We start from the raw sequence: 19822 nt of genomic DNA on the forward strand, positions 1-19822 counted from the left end.
TGACCCCCAGGAGCCAGCCCTTTTCTGAGTAGGTGGCCAGTGTCCACTTTTGGCAAAACTCACACACATTTAGCCCATGAGTTCCAGGAAAGACAGTCAGCTCCGATGTGACTCAGCCCAGCCCCAGCACGGCTGGTTGTGGCCTTAGATCAGAGAGGCCGTGGTGGAATGCGTGAGCGTTCAGACAAGGACACCAGAGACGCCAACCCAATCAGCTGATAAAGGAAGCCATGTCTGTTTATTAATCAGCAGATGGGATCTTTCTGATGTCCCAGCTGCTGGGCGTGGGGAACCAGAGAAAGCAGGACAGAAAGAGAGATGTCAGAATGGAATGAACACTGGTTTACAAAAAGTCAGTCACTGAATGGGCGGAAAAGGTCAAAGACAGAAATTAAATTTAACCCTTAGTATTATCTTTAAGAATGACACCAGGACTTTCTGATTCTACAGAAACGTCTTACTTTCCCAGAACCTAATTCTACCCTCACCATGGCCTCATCAAGTAAATCTCCTTGTACCCATTTTATAAATGGAGAAATTGAGGCAACTGTTAATGAGGTGGTTTGCTCCAGAATCTTGCCAACAAAATTATTAAGATTATACTTTTCTAATAAATTATTTTAGCATTTAAACTGTTTGATTAACATGTAATACTTGTTTGCTTTGTCGGGTACAGCGTAGTATTTCAACCTGTATGCACAGCATGAACCAACAAAGCCTGCTAGGCAGCCTGCCCATCTGCTTCTCTTTTCCTCGAGTTTGGAGCCCACCAGCTCCTCTCCTGCAGTTCTTCCTACTATCTGTAATACATCACTGTGCACTGTCATCACCCTGGGCACTGTGCAATGGAACTGTCACTGCGAGCTGACTGTGTGCTTGGCATCTGTTACCCAGCCTCTCCCTATCTCCTTCCACTGCCAGCCCCCAGACTGCAGTGACCACTAGTCTAAGTTCAGATCAACTGTTTACTGACTTCCACATACGCGGGAGAGTATATGCTTTTGTCTTTCTGTGTCTGGCATATTTCACTAAGCATAATGATCTCCAGTTCCATCAATTTGACTGCAAATGTCAGTGTTCCGTTATTTTTTATGGCTGAGTAATATTCCGCTGTGTATGCATACCACATTTTCTTTAGTCTTTCATCTGTCGGTAGGCACCCAAGCTGATTCTGTGTCTTGGCTGTAGTGAGTACTGCTGTGATGAATGCGGGAGTGTGTGCATCTCTTTCCTGTGCTGATTCCCTCTCTTTTGAATACCTACCCACTGACAATCTATGAAGGTCCATTTTCTTCACGTCCTTACCAGCATTTGTTATCTTTTCTCCTTTTGATATGGCCATTTTAACTGAAGTGAGATGATACCTCATTGTGGTTCCTATTTAAATCTCCCTGATGGTGAGTACTTGTCATGTACTTGTTGACCATTTGTACTTATTGAGAACTGATTGTTCAGATCCTTTATCCACTTCATAACTAGATTGTTTCTTTCTTGCTTGGTTTTCTTATACCTTATGTATTCTGGATATTAATCCTTTGTCAAATGAATAATTTGCAAACATTTTCCCCATCACGTCAGAAGTCTCTTCACTCTGATGATTGTCTCCTTTGCTGTGCAGAAGGTTCTTAGTTTGATATAATCCTATTTGCCAGTTGTGTTGCCTTTGCTTTTGGGGTTCTGTCCAAAAAGTCATCGTCCTGAGATAGTTGCCTTGTTTTCTTCTAGCAATCTTAGTTTAGGCCTTCCTTTACAATTTTGATCCATTTCAAGTTGGTTTTTGCAGCGTGAGAGGTAGGGGTCCTTGGTTCAACCTTCTGCACATGGATATCCAGTTTTCCCAGTAACACTTATTGAAGAGGCTGTCCTTTCTTCAGTGTATGACTTCGGTGCCTTCATAAAGATCAGTTGGCTATACATGCAAGGATTCCTTTCAGGAATCTCCATTCTGTTCACTGTTCTATGTGTTTTAATGCCAGTACCATGTTGTTTGTTTGCAACAGCTTGGTAGTAAGTTCTGACATCTTTTTAGATGACTCCAGCTTTGATCTTCTTATTTGGGATTGCTTTGGCTACTTGAGGATCCTTTGTGCTTAGTGCTATGCTTTTGAAACCACAGAAGGTCATCAATTTGATCAGCTTTTTCCAGAATGAAGATGATGGGAAAAGGATTCTAAAAGGTTGACTATGAGTCATTAATTAAAGTCCCAAAGTGCCTTCTGAGAAGACTAAAAACCTTTTGCCCTATAACAATACATCTGTGGCAGATTTCCTCTGAAAGACCTTCCAACGCCATCCATCATTTTACTTTAAATGACTTAGTCCCTCAGGTTCTAGGTTTAGTCTTTTCTCTTTTCTTGTTCTATGTCCTTCTGCCTACTGGTCTTATTCACATTACAACTTCAAATGGTTCTCTCTCAACTGTACACCTCTAGCGTGGATTCCTCTCCTAAGAGCCAGATCTTCATGCCAGAGAAAGGGAAACAGGAAGAAAGAGAAAAAAGGCAGGGGTGCGGGAGGGTGGGGGAGGAGGAAGAGGGAGGAGGAAATGGAGATGCAGGAGGGAAGAGAAGGAGGAGTTTAAGGAAGTTGGATGGTGCTGAAAAGGCGTGAAAGATCGTCCATCCCAAGCCTTCTTCCTAAAGTTCTTTCTAAGCGGCTAGATAGACTCAGATCTGGGACTGGAAATGTCTTCTGACATCTGGTTGGGATCTTCGTAGGAGCAGCAACTCTGGACACTGAGAAATGACACAAGGCAGGCAAAGGGCCAGGGAGGAAGGCTGGACCTTTGTTTCCGAGCACTCAACCCAGTGTGTGGGTGTATGTTTGTCTGTTTACATGTGTGATGTCAGCCTATGCAGCATCAACTCTGTGAGACAGGGACATTTCATGGTCACTGCAGAATCTGTATCGCTCAACACAGGCCTGTACGTAGAAGGCACTCATTAACATCTGCACCATTCACAGCAGCGTCAGCACAGAAATTCTGTATCTAGGAATGAATTTAGCCAAGAATACAATAGACTTCGATACAGAAGAGTACAACACTACTACAGCACATAGAAGATGTGAAAAAGTAGAGAGACATTCCTGTTTGTGAAAGGGATGAGTTGGCTGGCGCCGCGGCTCACTAGGCTAATCCTCCACCTTGTGGCGCTGGCACACCGGGTTCTAGTCCCGGTCAGGGTGCTGGATTCTGTCCCGGTTGCCTCTCTTCCAGGCCAGCTCTCTGCTGTGGCCAGGGAGTGCAGTGGAGGATGGCCCAAGTGCTTGGGCCCTGCACCCCATGGGAGACCAGGAGAAGTACCTGGCTCCTGCCATCGGATCAGCGTGGTGCGCTGGCCGCAGCGTGCCAGCCGCAGCGGCCATTGGGGGGTGAACCAACGGCAAAGGAAGACCTTTCTCTCTGTCTCTCTCTCTCACTGTCCACTCTGCCTGTCAAAAAAAAAAATAATAAAAAAGAAAGGGATGAGTTAATATTAAAAATGCATCCCTTCTTTGCAATCAGTATAAACATTTAATACAAGGTCAATCAAAATTCCAGTTGATTTTTTTAAGAATTCAGTACACTTCTCTAAAATGCACATGGAGGAACACAAACATAGTTAAACCAAAAACTTTAAACCCTACCAAAGGAGGGGAGAACTCACCCTTGCAGACACTGACACATCAAAAAATCATGGGAATAAACACATGGTAACTCTGGCACAAGAACAGACGGATGTCATTGTTGCAAAACAGACAGTGAAGGGCACATGCCCTCACATTCTCACGTGGGTTGCCCTGGACATTTGCTGCTTGCCCCTGCAGATCCTGGCTCTCCCCTCCTCCACTCTGTCTTCCTCCCAGAGTCTGGCCCCCTGAGATTGCATTAACAACATTCACTTGCCCTGTGATTCTACGTTGAGTTGGCCAACAAGTCATTGTTGGCAGGAGGTTGGAGGGCAAGGGAGACAGAGGATAATTGTGCCTTAGCTTCCTCCCTGCCAGACTGCAGATGGGCCCAGTCTGCGTTCCTAGTCTGAAGACCAGAACAGCAGCTATAGCTTTCTCCAGGTTGTGACAGCCAATCCCTCCCTTGCTGGTTCTTGGTTGGCCAGTGAGGGCTAGAGAGAGGAAGGTGAGAATCTCTACTGATTGTCCTGCCTACCCTTGTTAGTTTCTTTTTTTTTTTTTTTTTTTTTTTTGACAGGCAGAGTGGACAGTGAGAGAGAGAGACAGAGAGAAAGGTCTTCCTTTTGCCGTTGGTTCACCCTCCAATGGCCGCTGCAGCCGGTGCGCTCCGGCCGGCGCACCGCGCTGATCCGATGGCAGGAGCCAGGAGCCAGGTGCTTTTCCTGGTCTCCCATGGGGTGCAGGGCCCAAGCACCTGGGCCATCCTCCACTGCACTCCCTGGCCACAGCAGAGGGCTGGCCTGGAAGATGGGCAACCGGGACAGAATCCGGCGCCCCGACCGGGACTAGAACCCGGTGTGCCGGCGCCGCTAGGCGGAGGATTAGCCTAGTGAGCCGCGGCGCCGGCCTCCTTGTTAGTTTCATTACCATGATGGTTCTTCATCAGGCTCTCCCCAATTACTCCATTTTGGCTGCATCTATTTCTTGCAAGGAGCCTCATAAAGATGTATATAGAAGAATTAGCATACAACAGAAGGGATATGACAATTCAATATAGGCTGATTGTTAATATGTCACACTGGATAAACTAGCTTGCTAGGTGTGTAGTAGGGGACCTGGATCCCTTACTTAATATCACATACAAAGATATTCAATGAAATAAAATAAACCAGTTAACACCAATATAAAGAAAGTAGGAATGGGGGTAGATGTTGTGGCATAGTAGGCTAAGTGGGCTCCCAAATGGCCACAACAGCCAGGGCCAGGCCTATCAGAGCCAGGAGCCAGGAATCTCCTCCAGGTCTCCCACATGAATGCAGTCACCCAAGCCATTGGGCCATCATCTACAGCTTTCCCAGGCCATAGGCAGAGAGCTGGATTGGAAGAGGAGCAGCCAGGACATGAACCGGAGCCCACATAGGATGCTGGTACCGCAGGTAGAGGCCTAGCCTACTAGCCCTACTAGTGAACTAGTGGATGGAAGATCTCTTTCTGTCTGTCTCTGTCTCTTTCTGCCACTCTGCCTTTCAAATAAATAAATAAAGTAGAAATGGACTTATTGATATCAGACCAAGTAAATTTTAAAAATACTATTTCATAATGATAAATGGGATCAACTAATCAGAAGATCATCACCAAACTGTGTACATGCCTAAAAATAGAGTTTCTCAGAACATGGAGCAAAAACTGACAGGAGGAAAAGGAAAAGTAGACAATTCCAAAATTATATGTGGAGACTTCAACACTCCTCTCTCAATAACTGACCAAAATTAATATTAGACCAAATTAGACCAAAAAAAAAGATAATAAAGGCTTTTGTGGGACATTCCACCAAGCGACAACAGAGAAACATTATCTTAAAATGTCCACAGAGCACTTGTTAAGATAAATCTTACTCAGTAACACAAGTTTTGATGAATTTAAAAGGACTGACGTCACACAAAATATGTTCTCTGTCCACAAGAGAATTCAATTAGAAATCAGGAGCAGAAAGATATCTGGAAAATACCCAATACTTTGGAATCAAACAGCATACTTCTAAATATTCCATGGGTCAGCAAAGAAATCACAAGTGAAATTTTAAAATATTTTTAAAAGTAAATGGAGATGAAAACACAACACGCCAATATTTGTGAAATGCAGATCAAAAATACAGAGAATTAAAAGCATGTATTAGAAACAAAGAGAGATTTAAAATCAGTGACCTAAGGTTATATCTTAAGAAATGAGAACAAGAAGAGAAAACTAAAACCAAAGTAAGCAGAAGAGGAAGGGAATCACAAAAATAAATGTAGAAAATCAGGAAATAGGGGATCGGCACTGTGACTAGTGCTTAAAGCCACTGCTGCAGTGCCGGATTCCATATGGGTGCTGGTTCAAGTCCTGGCTGCTCCTCTTCCAATCCAGCTCCCTGCTATGGCCTGGGAAAGCAGTGGAAGATGGCCCAAGTGCCTGGGCCCCTGCACCCACGTGGGAGACCTGAAAGAAGCTCCTGGTTCCTGGGTTCGGATCGTTGCAGACATTTGGGGGGTGAACCAGCGATGGAAGACTTCTTTCTCTGTCTCTCTCTGCCTCTGCCTCTCTATAACTCTGCCTTTGAAGTAAAAGTAATAAATTTTTTAAAAAAGAAGAAAACCAGGAAATAAAAAATTGAAAAATTATGGAAAGTAAAAATAAAACCAAAAACTGATTTTTTTGAGAGGATCAATTAAACCAATAAGCCTCTAACCACTCTGATTAGAAGAAAAAGAAAGTCTCAAATGTCTAGTAACAAGAACGAGAAAAAGGATGGCCTCACAGAGCCATCTGATCATCTCGTAGATGGAGAAAACGCAAGGTTGTAGGAAACAAGAGCAATGCACAAAATTCAATCAAACTTTATGTACTCACAGGGAATTGTCATAAACTGATCATTTTTGATTTCTACTTGTTAAACCGGGAGGGAAGGAGAGGGATGGAGGCAGGGAAAGAGAGAGGCTGACAGAGAACATGAGCACCCATCTTCTGGTTCACTCCCCAAATAGCTCCAATGGCCAGGACTGGGCTGAGGCTGGAGCCAGGACTGGGAACTCAGTCCAGGTCTTCCACGTGGAAGAACTGTATTATTGGAGCCATCACCACCGCCCCTTGGGGTCTGGATGAAGAGGAAGCTGGAGTCTGAAGCCAGAAATGGGACTCAAACCCACACACTGTGACATGGGACACAGCATATTAACTCCTAGGCTAACCCCTGCTCCTTACACCAGCATAAGAAACCTGAAATACTTCAGGACATGTCTACAAAAGATGTGCAGATATGCACATGGAAATACTGTGAGAGAAATAAAGGACAGTCTTAGGAGACATAAGCCATGTCAGTGGATGCTAAGACTCAGCATCACTAAGACGTAAATTCTTCCCTAATTGACAGAGATTTATCATAACTTCAACCAAAACTGCAACTTCTGCAGCTTTTTTGCAGAAATGGACAAAGTGGTTCTAAAATTTGGAGGAGAGCCGCCATCTGCCATCCTTGATGCTTGTTTTTTTGCACATGCAAAATTTAACTGAAAATGGGACACGGCTCTCAATGTGAACTTTGAAACTATAAAACTACTAGAGTAAAACAGAGCAGAGAAAATCTTAGTGAACTCAGGCTTAAATAGCATACAGATTATAAAAGGCAGTCAATAAATTGGATTTCTTCAAAATTAATATATTTGATGCTAAAAAGACACTGTTAGGGGGCCGGCGCTGTGGTACAGCAGGTAAAGCCGCCACCTACAGTGCCGGCATCCCATACGGACGCCAGTTCGAGTCCTGGCTGCTTCACTTCTGATCCAGCTCTCTGCTATGGCCTGGGAAAGCAGAAGAAGATGGCCCAAGTCCTTGGGCCCCCGCACCTACGTGGGAGACCCAGAGGAAGCTCCTGGCTCCTGGCTTCAGATCAGCACAGCTCCAGCCATTGAGGCCAACTGGGTGGTGAACCAGCGGATGGAAGACCTCTCTCTCTTTCTGCCTCTCCTTCTCTCTGTGTGTAACTCTGACTTTCAAATAAATAAATAAATCTTTAAAATAAAAAAAGAAAAAATACACTGTTAAGGAAATGAAAACACAAGTTACATGCAGGATAAAGTATTTACAACACTATATTTGACAGAGCACTTAACTATAAAATACATATTAAAAAAAATCACAACTCAGTAGCAAAACATCAAACAATCCAATATAAAATGAGCAAAGGATTGGAAGAAAGGCTTCTCCAAAGAAAATATACAAATGAGAAATAAGCATATGAAAACACATTCAGCAACATCAGTCCTTCCATAAATGCAAATTAAAACCACAGTGAGATAGCACGACACACTCCACGAGCGACACACTCCACGAGCGTAACTTCAAAGAGTGGTGAGATCAAGTGGAGGTAAGGATGGAAATAACTGGAACTCCCCATTGTTGATGCCTGACACTGTAAGTGCGCTGACATGTCATCAGTTAGTCACAGTGGCTAGCAGTGGCAACTACTGTGAATGTGAGCTATGCACAAAATGGAAAACTCTGGTGTAGTCTCTACCCACATGAAGCCTCTGTATAAACACAGTCCTTCCCCGTGTAGGATATAATCCTTTGAACCCACTCTCCTTTTTTAAAAAAAAAAAAAAAAAGATTTATTTGAAAGGCAGAGATAGAGAGAAAGAGAGAGAGAGAGAGAGAGATCTTCCATCCACTGGCTCACTCTCCAGATGGCAGCAACAGCCGGAACTGTGCTGATCTGAAGCCAGGAGCCTCTTCCGGGTCTCCCATGTGGGTGCAGGGCCTCAAACACTTGGTCCATCTTCTGCTGCTTTCCCAGATAGATTATCAGGGAACTGGATCAGAAGTGGAACAGCTGGGACTTGAACCGGTGCTCATTTGGGACCTGGCACTGCAGGCAGAGGCTTTATCTACTCCACAGCTCTGGCCCTGACCCCACATTTTTAAAGACTCATACTTTCCTAGTGCTGAACTGGTACTATATGTTGAAGCTAGAAATGGTTATGTCAGCTACACAGAGCGTTGCTGGGAAGTCTTAAGGAAAAGAGACCTAGAACTATGAGGAAAACAGTTGACACTGAATAGATTAGACTACGAGCTGCTGATTTGAGAAGGGGAGAAAAAGATGGGCACGTAAGACACTGTGGACAGATTAAGAAGGAGTTCAAAGGCAAAAACAACAACAAGCAAACCAACTCAACTACATTTGGGCAGTCAACAAAACTTCTGCCACTTTAGAGGCTGCCTGGATTCCAAGGCCCCTCCCTGTGAAGACAGCTGTGGAACAGTGAAACCGCATGGGTCAAAGACAGGCTAAGTAATGGTAAGACCCAGGACAACTCCATCCATCTCCATTCACCTCAGATCCCTGGGCTTCTAGATGTTGAGTGAATGAGTTCATAAATGAATGAATGAAAAAAAAAACTACGGGATGTCGGTATCATTTCCAGACACAAGGAATTAAAATAATCAAAACCGTTTAGGTGGCCGGTGCTGTGGCTCAATAGGCTAATCCTCCACCTTGTGGCGCCGGCACACCGGGTTCTAGTCCCAGTCGGGGCACCGGATTCTGTCCCGGTTGCCCCTCTTCCAGGCCAGCTCTTTGCTGTGGCCAGGGAGTGCAGTGGAGGATGGCCCAAGTGCTTGGGCCCTGCACCCGCATGGGAGACCAGGAGAAGCACCTGGCTCCTGCCTTTGGATCAACACGATGCGCTGGCCGCGGCGGCCATTGGAGGGTGAACCAACAGCAAAAGGAAGTCCTTTCTCTCTGTCTCTCTCTCTCTCTCTCACTGTCCACTCTGCCTGTCAAAAACAAACAAACAAACAAACAAAAAAAAAAACAAAAAACAAACAAAAAAAACCATTTAGGTAAGTAGTGGGAGAAAGAGAAAAGACGTAAGGTAACTGGGCTGCCATATCCAAATCTATGAATATCCATCATGAAGAAAACACAGGAGGTTTGCTCCATGTGCTCCCAAGGGTTGGAACCAAGAACTAGCGAGTATGAGCTACAGCTTGGCCGATACATGGAACCAATGCACAACAGCTTCTAAGTGGTGAGAGTCGCTTAAAAGTGGAATTGGCTAAGCAAGAGGTCATAAGCAGCATCCAAACAGCTACTTGATAAGACTGATGAAAAGGGATTTTAAGCACCAAATGGGAGGAGCAGAGAATGCAGCCCAAATTCTGAATTGAGAAAATAGTGAGGTGGACGTAAGGAGTTTGAAGGGAAAGAAGGATCTTCAAGTAGAGGAGAGATCCGATGGAAAAAAGTCATCAGGAAGATGCCCATACCTAGAGCCAGAAAGTCAGCCGACATCCCTTTCCTGGACCAGGCAAGAGCCAAGGCGGCCTAAGTGTTTGAGGAGTGCGCTGATGGTGCCGCCAGAGCTGCCACTCACCAGCGTGTCTGGAGCCTGGGGAGTCAGGCGCGGACCTGGCCGACTTCCTGGGCACATGGCTTGACAAGCGGAGTGCCGGCTGGATCTCAGTGCCCACTCAGCAACTCAGCAAGCTACCCTACTGCTCCATGCAGGGGCCCAGGGCACCCCCAGGGCACAGACGTCTCCTCCACGATGTCTTCCATAAGGGACCCAGTGGCAGGTGACACTTGTAGCTTTTCAGCAAAGCATGGGACTATTCACCCTAGGACAGGGGGCACGGTCGAGGCCTCCTCTTCTAGATGTCATCACCAAGGATCACAGCACGACCCGCGTGGCCCTTTATAGGCCGCAGAGTGCCACCACCTCCCCAAGGCTCACAACACACCGGGGAGCCAACCTCTACTGGGGTCTTCACTCTATGGAGGCACGACCTGAGGTCTGGAGGGATCGAGCTAGGGAGCCATGATGGCTTTTCTCACACCGCGTCTTACGGTTATGAACTCTATTGCCATATAAATGTGCGAGTCTTTGACCCTGCAAGGGTAGGTATAGAAGGAAAACACGGAGGCACACCGCCAGGCACCCCACCCACCCCACTGGCACTCCCTTCCGCTCTGCCTATGTGCCCCCACTGCCAGCCTCTGTCACTTCTCCTTGCCTACCCCCGCCTGGGGCTTTCATTCCAATGAATGCCAACTTTGGAGCCACGTCCTGGCCTCCTGTTCTTGGCTTTCTCCTACCGTGACCCTCCCCACAGATGATTCCCCTCTTGCCAAGCCCTCCCCTGGCCAGTCCCGGGAACCACCCTCCCTGACCCTGTCCCCTGTGGGCCTGACCAGCCGCTGCTGAACCTGCCTTTGCCCTCGGAAGGCTCGTGCTGAGGCGTCCAGTTTCTTTCCCAGGGTCTCCTTGTTCACAGGGGGAGCTGCTTCCATTAGACACTCAGTCTGCAGGGCAGAGCTCAGACTGCGGCCAGACTGGAGCCAGGACTCCAGGCTCAGGCTGATCGGTGGTCAGGGCTGGGGCTGACCAGCGGCCCAGGTGAGGGCTCAGATCTCTCTCCAGGAGACGCAGGAGGCCTGCTGCCTCCTCTCCTGTAGGAACAGAGGCGACATCCCGAAGAGGGAGCCCCCTCCGTTGTCTCTGATCTCAAGACTCTTTCTTCCTCTCTATTTCTCAAGGACTTCTCCAGCAACCTCACCTCTCTGGGGTCAGAAGGTCCTCGCTCTTGGCGAGATTCTCACATTTTTTAAAGGGTCTCCATTCACCCCATGCTCTTACCTCACCTCATTTCTTTACCCTTCACTACAAAACTTCCAGAGAGAGTTGTCACTGTCTCCACTTTGGTGTCTCTCTGTTTATTCTCACCCCACCTCACCTGAGCGTCCATCCCCAGCAGTCCAGGGAAGGGTCTTGCGTTGGCTGCCCTGTGGGTAAATCTAGTGGTTACTTTGCTGTTTTATTTTATTGGCCGTCTGAACACCTCCTTCTCCTGGTCTTTCTCCCTTGTCCATCTCTTTTGATGGGCACATTTTTTTCCAAACTTGAGCAAGTGTCCTGGGCTTAGACTTAGATCTTAGTCAATTTTGTCTGTCTCATCCTTACAGCCCTTGGCTTTAAGTATCATCTTTGTGCAATGAATCTAAATTTATCCATCCAGCCTTCCAGCCCTGACTGCTCCCTGGAGCCCCAGGCTCACTTCCAGGCTGCTTTCTTAACGCTTCCCCTTGGGTCCTAGTGGGCAGTGCATGCTTCATGTGGCCTGCACTGGGACTCTGGATGCCCCCGGACACTCTCCCAAAAGTCTGCTCCTTCCTCAGCCTTTGCCATCTCAGCTAATAGAACCAGTTGCTCAAGACAAAAACCTCATCATTATCCCTACTTCCTTCCCTCCCTCACACCACATATCTGTCACAAGACAGTCACTCCTGGCTGACTCTGATTGTGCATGAACCAAATCTCACGCCACCCCTTCCCCCGGTTCCTCTAGTTCCATGACAGCTGCCCTGGGCCCAGACACCATCATCCTCACCTGTCCATTGCCCTGCTGTCCTCACTGAGCTCCCTGAATGTCCCACTGCCACCCCGACATTCTGCACACTGAAGCCTGCATGAGCTTTAAACATGTGAATTGGGCCGGAACTTTGGTGTTGCAGGCTAAGCCGCTACCTGCGATGCCAGCATCCCATATAGGCACCAGTTCCTGTCCTGGCTGCTCCACTTCTGATCCAGCTCCCTGCTAATGACTTGGGAGTAGCAGAAGATAGCCCAAGTGCTTGGGCCCCTGCTACCCAAGTGGGAGACCTGGATGAAGCTCCTGGCTTCAGCCTGGCCCAGCTGTGGTAGTGGTGGCCATCTGGGAAGTGAACCAGCAGATGGAAGCTTGCTCTCTGTCTTTTTAAAAAAATAAATTTTTCTTTGAAAAAAACATGTGAATCAAATCACATTACTCTTCTTTAAAAAACCCCCTGTAGCTCCCCAGCAAAGTGGGAATTCAAATTCCTGGGCTGGACCTACACAACCAGACTCTACAGGGCCCTTCCTGTCTCTCTGTTGTTGGAATTTCTCTCTGGAGGACCTAGGTCTGGCTTCGCTGGGTTGCTCTCCGCTTCCTGAACACACCAAGCTGACTCCTACCTTTGCCTTGTGGCTCTGCAGCCACGCTCTTTGATTCACACCCTGGCTCTGCCACTTCCTAGGACATTGCTTTGGGCAAGTTTTCTCCCTGTGACTCAGTTTCCTCAAGCTCCCTCATAGTTTTACTATGAATAAGAAAGACTCAACACATTTAAATGCAAAACAGAATAGTACCTGGCTTATAGTAAATGCTCACTAAAAACTAGTAGCAGGGATGGGCATTTGGGACACCAGCTGAGTGACACTGCTTGGAACGCCCATGTGCTACCTCTGCTTACCTGCTCCACATCCCTGCTACTCCACTTCAGATCTGCTTCCTGCTGGTGTGCACCTGGGAGGTGGTGGGTAGCAGCTCAAGTAGGTGAGTCCCTGCCACCCACACAAGAGACCTAAATTGAGTTCCTGCTTCCTGGCTTCAGCCTGGCCCAGTCCTGGCTGCTGTGAGCATTTGAGGAGAGAACCAGTGGATGGAGGACATCCCTGCATCTGTCCCTCTTTCTGCCTTTCAAATAGAGTAGGGGAGGAGCTGGCACTGTGGCGCAGCAGGTTAAAGCCCTGGTCTGAAGCGCCGGCATCCCATATGGGTGCCGGTTCTAGTCATGGTTGCTCTACTTCTGATCCAGCTCTCTGCCATGGCTCCATTTGGAGTCTTAGCCACTCCACTTCCGATCCAGCTCTCTGCCATGGCTGGGGAAAGCAGTGGAAGATGGCCCAGGTCCTTGGGCCCCTGCACCCACGTGGGAGACCTGGAAGAAACTTCTGGCTCCTGGCTTCGGATTGGCCCAGCTCTGGCTGTTGCGGCCATCTGGGGAGTAACCAGTGGATGGAAAACTTCTTTCTCTGTCTCTACCTCTCTCTGTAACTCTTTCAAATAAATTAAAAAAAAAAAAGGAATGGGGGGGGGGGAGTAATGATTCTATAACACCACATAACAACCCTGTAAGGAAGGAGGTCTCAGCCTTGACCCGGTCTCAGCTCTTGGCTGGCAGGGAGGCTGTCCTGCGGGTTGTAAGCTCTTTCACAGCATCCTGGCTTCCGCCCACTACATGCCAGTAGCACCGCCCCAATTACAGCAATCAAAAATGTCATCAGTCCCATTGCCAAACGGCCCTGGGGGCAGGGAGGGGAGCAAAACCACTGCCATGACGCTTGCGCCACCCTCCCTTGACAGATGTGACACTGGAAATTGACAGAGTCTAAACGACTTGCCCAAGGTCCAAGTGGGGAGCAGGGGTCCCAGCGCCTGTCTCTGGGCTCCAGCCTACATGCTCTGTCCTCCCCAGCTGGCTGTACCCAAGGCCCTAGCCCCCTGCCCTCACCCTGCTCGCCTCACGCCCTCACAGAGCCCTGCTAATTACACAGCGACGTAAAACTTTATATGTGGTTTGTTATTTTATATCCAGGAACATGGTCCACAGCCTTCATTACATAAAGCAGCTGTGTGTGTACTTGGGGTCTAGGTGCTAGTTAGCGGTCAGCGCGACGGGGTATTTTGTTTCAGGCAGTACATTTCTTTCCCCCCTCTCCATACCTCTGTTGCATCCTACACAGAGGAATGGAGCCACTCATGGCTCAGGCTGAAGGGAAAGGCAAGAATCTCCTCTGCGACAATCATCCCATGGGCCTAACTGGACCTGGGGACACAACCCAGCAGCTGCCATGTGCCCCCCAGGGACCGTGTGTGTGTGTGTGTGTGTGTGCGCGTGTGCTGAAAGGCCGCGCACAGTCTGGCCTGTGCTCCCTTCCCATCTAGGTGTTGGAGGAAACTGGAGAGAACTGGACCGTGCAGGTGTCTGAATCATCAGCTCTGGGACTGGACTATGTCACGCCCCCCTCTGAGCCAAAGCTCCCTCGTCCGCATAATGGGGATACAGTTACCTGTCACGTCGCCCAGGCCCTCTGGATGAAGGACCTGCCACAGGACGGCTCTGCAGCAGCCCCCACGCCACCGGCCCTGCCCTGCTCTCAATGCCATGCCTGCAGCATGCCCCTTGCCCTGGATGCCAGCAAGGTTCTTTCCATCGACGCAAACTCGTCTTTTGCTGCACAGGCTCATGCAGATCCTCCCTCCTGGAGGAAGACGCCCCAGTCCCTTCTGCGTCTCAGGGCCTGAGCCTGGAGTTTCACAGCAGCGTCACCTCACTCACCCAGCCCTCACGTGCCTTTTGCCACTTGTAAATCACTTTTTCCCCCTTTCATTTATTTGGCAAATACAGTGTGTGTTCAAGGTGCTGTTGTGGCACAGCGGTTGAGCCGCCGTGTGGATGCTGCATGCCATATTGCAGTGCCAGTTCAAGTCCTGGCTCCTCCACTTCTGATCCAGCTCTGCTAAAGCAACCTGAGAGTCAGCAGATGGTGTTTCAAGTACTTGGGCCCCTGCCACCCACGTGGGAGACCAGGATGGAGTCCCAGGCTCCTCCTTTGGCCATTTAGGGAGTGAACCAGCAGGAAGACTTCTCTCTCTCCCTCTCTCTCTCTCCACTTCCTCTCTGTTGCTCTGCATTTTAAGTGTAGGAAAATAAATAAGCTTTTTTTTTTTTGAAAAAGGTGTACCAAGTGATGATTTAATACACATATATGAAGGTACTTCAAATAGTTCATGGAAAATGCAATTAAAGCTCAGTTTATTCTGGTGCAAAAAACAAGTCCAGGCATACAAGGGGTTTTCAAAAAGTTCAAGGAGAGCGCTATGCATAGATTTCAATGGTTTTTGCACCACAATAAGCTTATCTTTTAATTCCTCTTTTTCGTGAACTTTTTGAAGTGCCTTCATAGATCGTGTAATGATTATTATAATTAAGTTAATTAACACATTCATTGCCACCCACACCGCGCCATTAGGTCCTCAGACCTTGTTTTCATTATCATTAAAAGTGTACTTTTGACCATTTCTTGCATGCTCTTGGTGGGAATGCCAATCAGTGCAGTCATTGAGGGCTCTCGAAAAATTACAAATAGAAGTACTACAGCTCCAGCAACCCCACTTTCGGGCATAGCCACAGGAAGTGGCGGGAGCACCTCCTCGGGACACCTGCACACCCACGATCGCAGCAGCACCATTAGCTTACATGGCTGTACCCTGCTCCCACCTCTGTGGTTTCTCTCTTGTGCACAGAGCAGGACAGCCAGTTCCCCGTGCCCACCCCGGGAGCAGCAAGAGTTGAGGCACACCTGTGCTGTCACACCCCGGAGCCGCCCTCCAGAGTGAGCAGAGGTGGTCTCCGGGTAGCAGATGAGCAGCTCGTCATGGCCCTTCCTGGTGCAGTCTTGTCCCTGCTCCTCTCCAGTAGCCTCCATCGGCACTGTTTACAGCCAAACACAGCCCCGGGCTGTGGCACATAGTGTTGCCATTGCCCAAACTCACCCCCCCATCCTCCCTCTCCCACTGCTGCCCACCCAAAACGGTCAGCTTGCACATCTCCTGCCCCTCCCTCCCTGACAGCGCTGGGTTGGCCTTTTTCCTCCTCTGCTTCTCAGAGCCTCCAGCTGGCCCACACCTCTCCCTTCCTAAGGGCAGGCTCCCTGGGGCCCAAACCCAGGGCTGCCTCCCTGTGCTCTGCATTCTCCCACCTGGCAGCAGCATGGGTGACCTTGGCTTTGGTTTCTGTATTTAAACGACGCTGTCTCGCATTGCATCTCTAATCCTCCACTGCACTTCGCCTGTTTCCCCACTGCCAGGGGCGGCACCCTTCTCTGTGCCTCGCAGCCTGCTGCATCTTCCCCTGCGCTTTCCCTCACTTCAGACTGCGCCCAGCAAGGTCAGCCCTTGGGGCACGCGGTCCCAGACTCAGCTTCCCTTCTCCCTCACCCACAACGGCAGCCACACCCTTCAGTCACCAAGGACTAACTTCCAACCAAGGCTGGGCCTGGAGAAGACACGGCCCAGGGGCCAGGCCAGGCCCATCTACTGTGGCCAATGGCCAGGTGATGACCTGGCGGAAGGCAGCCTTGGGCCTGAGCAGAGCTCCTTCTGTGGAGCCCCTCACCTCCCTGCCTGCGAGAGACGCCCTTCGGCAGGGCCTGGGCTCCTGGCTCTGCTCAGAGGCAGACTTTGTTGGTTTAGTTACGCTACAAGGCTTCTGCTCCTGCTTGGCCGTTGGAGCCTACAGATTCCTGGTACCAATCTGATTGAACAACTTAATTAAAATGCAATAAAAGGCAAGTGGGCAGGAAGTGCCCTAGGGGAGGGGGGGAGCCCCGGGGAGGCTCTTGAGCTTGTTCCCACTGGAGGCGTGGACCCCAGTCACCCTCAGGTGAGAAGCTGGCGGAGCCATCACCTGCCTCCTGCACTCCTGAGGCCTCCGTTCTGTCCCCTGGGGCCCTGAACCTGTTCTGTCCCCTGGGGTCCTGCGCTGTTAATTCTTTCTCCTTACCTCTCAATCCTGGTAATGTCTTCCCGGAGACAGAACTGCGAGCAGCCCCATTCACCCGGGGTTAATGTGCTCTGGACATTTCCTGTAAATGTCACCCAACATACATCCTCCTGCCTTTGGCCTCTTTGATTTGGTGTAATGGTTTCGAGATGGCCCCGTGGGATAGCACGTGTCCGATCATATTCTGAGGAGGCATCTTCCCGCTTCTAAGTCTCACTCTAATGCGGGACCTACTGAGGGCATGTCCACATGAGACACAAAGATGCGATGCAGGGTGGTAAGGATTACCAGCTTCGCTGCGACGACCGCCTTCCCAGTTAGCCTAGGAGCGCCTGCACACTGCTGCCCTGCGCGCCTGCTATCCACAGCCAGGGCCCATCCCCACATGTGCAGTCCACGTCCCCACATTTGGAGCAGCCTGCCCAGTCTGCGTCCACCGCGTCCGCGGACGTTGGGTTGGCCGAGCGGGGCCTCGGCCTCGGCGCCCTCTGGCGGCCGCGCGCGGAAGCGACGGTTCGCCGCGCAGCGGGCGAGGGGAAGGGGGAGGGAGGGAGGAGGAGGAGGAGGAGGAGGCGCGGGCAGGGGAGGAGAGGAAAAAGTTGCGCTGGGAAGTTTGGAAAGTTGGGAAGTGGCTGCTGCGGGCTTCGCCTCCCTCCGCGCGTGTGTGAGGGAGCGAGCGAGGGAGCGAGAGGAGCGAGCGAGCGCCTGCCATGCCCATTAGACCCCGCCTCGCCGCGCCCGGGCGCCGAGCTCGCCCCGACTCCCTGCGGCCCGGCCCGGCCCGGCGCGGCCCCCCGCCCCCCGCGCCGGGTCCTCCCCTCCCCCCGCCCCGGCGGCCCCAGCCCCCCGCCCGGCCCGGCTCCGCGCCGCTCTCCCGCCCTCCTCTCTCCCTCCCTCCCGGCCGCGGAGCAGCATGGCGGAGCCCGGGCAGCGGCCGCGCGGCCGCCCGCCGCCCCTCTGAGTGGGGCTCGGGGGCCGCCGGGCGCCCCGGACCCGACCCCCGCCCCGCCGAGCCCTCCGCCGCACTTGTCCCGCCGCGCGCCCCCTGAAGCGCCGCGCACCCCTGGGACCCTTGCGCGCCGCGGGTGCTCAGCATAACCCCGGGAAGCCGGCGCGCCCCTGGACCCCGACGTGGCTGGGGGACCCCTGCGCACCCCGGAACCCCCGGGCTTGGCCGACGGGGCCGCGCGTCCTGCTGAGGGGTGGCGCGCTCCCAGAGGGTCCCCCGCTTCCCACAGACGGAGCCCCGCCCCAGAGGGACCCCCAGGTCGGGCAGGGACAGCCAGCCACGCCCCGAAGGGCTCCCAGCATCCCGCGGCCGGCGTCCCGCGCTCCCTAGGAACCTCCGTGCCCAGCTGGGGGCTCCCCGCCCTGCCGAGGGGGCGCCGCCCGGGAGGGTCCCCGCGCCCCGCGGGCCCCGGCAGGATGCACGCCGCCGTGGCGGGGCCGCTGCTCGCCGCGCTCCTCGCCGCCGCCCGCAGCCCCGACGGAGGAGAGTGCCGGCCGCCCGGATCGGTGAGCGAGCGCCCGCCCCGCCACCCTGCAGCCCGCCCGGGCGCCGCTGTGGGTCCTGCCTCCCGCACGCACCTCCGCCCCGCCGGGCGCCCTGCGCCCTGCGCCCTGCGCTTGCTGCTGCCTTGTCCGGGCTGCGGCCGGAGCCAGAGCCGAGACGGGGCGCTCGCTCGCCCGGTTCCTCCGTACGCGGACGCTCTCCGGCTCTGTCCTGGACGTCGGGTCCTGCCTGGACGTCTCCGTTCCCCGGGCCCCTCCTGGGCTTCCTTCTCTGCGACTCGTTCCCCCTTTGCCCACCAGCCTCTCTGCCCACGCGGGGCCCTGTGCCTATCCGCCACTCCTCGCCCTCCTCTGCCCCGACTTCCACCCAACCCCTCGCCCGGCGCGGGCTTGCCTCCCTCTCCCGGTCCTCCCACTCTGACCTCTGGCAGTCTTCCTCCGGTGCCGGTTCCCTGCCCTCTCGCGCGCGCGCTGCGGCCGCGGACGCAGCTCGAACTCTTCAGGTGCCGCTGCTTTGTGAAAAGCGGGGAGACCAAGGGTGGGGGGGGGTCGGGGGAGGCAACGCCAGGACCTCCTGGTCTCTCATTTCCTGGGGGTCCCGTGGTTCTCCTGCCTTCCTTCCAGCATCAGGAACCCTTAGCCTTCCCTCGGAGCCCTCCCCTCCCCGCATAAATGAGTGCACGGACGGACGGTAACCCCGCGTGGGCAGCCGGCAGTCCCGGCAGATAGCAGGGAGGCAGTGGACCCTGGGCGAGGCGCGCCTGGCCGACCTCCGTGTGCGGCCGCCGGACGCTGGCAGTGTGCTTGGGCCACGTCCACCATGTGTGGTTTTCAGTAGGGTCTGGTCCTGTTCACCGCACTCACCCGTCCCAACCCAAGCCAGAATTGGGCAGAAAAAGGTTACTGGTTGATCTAAATCTTTCTAGTGACCAGTGGGCACTCCCAGGATTTTTCTGGATGGCCTCTTACCCACTGGCCCTGATGGGGACCTGGAGAAATAACCCACATCAGCAAGTCCTTCTGGTACCCCTGTGCGCAAGCACACACACACGCAAGCAGGCACACTGCTGGTGGGAAGTAAGAAGGGCCAGGCAATGGAGTTGCAGGCCGGGGCGGGGGGCGGGGGGGTGGGTAGCCCAGAGAGCATCCTTTTCTTGGGCCTCAGAGGCTCTGGACTCCTCTCCTCCTAGACCTGGCCCTGCAGGGTCTGAAAGCACTTTTCACCCCTGGTCTCAGCTGGTGGAGCACAGTGGCTGACACCCCCACCCTGCCCTCCAGAAAGAAAACTCTATC

The 19822-nt window shown here is 51.9% G+C and overlaps 1 protein-coding gene and 1 long non-coding RNA gene across 6 annotated transcripts in view; one reads left to right on the forward strand and one right to left on the reverse strand.

The window, feature by feature from the left end:
- LOC108177728 (uncharacterized) overlaps positions 1 to 19822 on the reverse strand; it is a 32560-nt gene that overhangs the window by 12186 nt on the left and 552 nt on the right. Inside the window, exon 2 of one of the 3 annotated variants that reach the window (XR_001794540.3) lies at positions 18952 to 19038. This is a non-coding gene — a long non-coding RNA (uncharacterized lncRNA). Of the gene's footprint in view, positions 1 to 18604; positions 18920 to 18951; positions 19042 to 19822 lie in introns of those variants that run through there. The other 2 variants (XR_001794539.3, XR_001794541.3) reach the window with 2 other exon arrangements.
- The window catches only part of TRABD2B (TraB domain containing 2B), a 206887-nt gene continuing 204934 nt past the window's right edge, over positions 17870 to 19822 (forward strand). For 2 of the 3 annotated variants that reach the window (XM_051856489.2, XM_051856488.2), the window contains exon 1: positions 17870 to 18532. In XM_051856489.2, the coding sequence (XP_051712449.1) occupies positions 18443 to 18532 (90 nt within the window). In that variant the 5' untranslated portion in view covers positions 17870 to 18442. The remainder of the gene's footprint in view (positions 18533 to 19822) is intronic. The other variant, XM_051856487.2, reaches the window with a different exon arrangement.

The sequence above is a fragment of the Oryctolagus cuniculus genome, chromosome 7 (assembly GCF_964237555.1).
Source record: "Oryctolagus cuniculus chromosome 7, mOryCun1.1, whole genome shotgun sequence".
Taxonomy (NCBI): Eukaryota; Metazoa; Chordata; class Mammalia; order Lagomorpha; family Leporidae; genus Oryctolagus; species Oryctolagus cuniculus.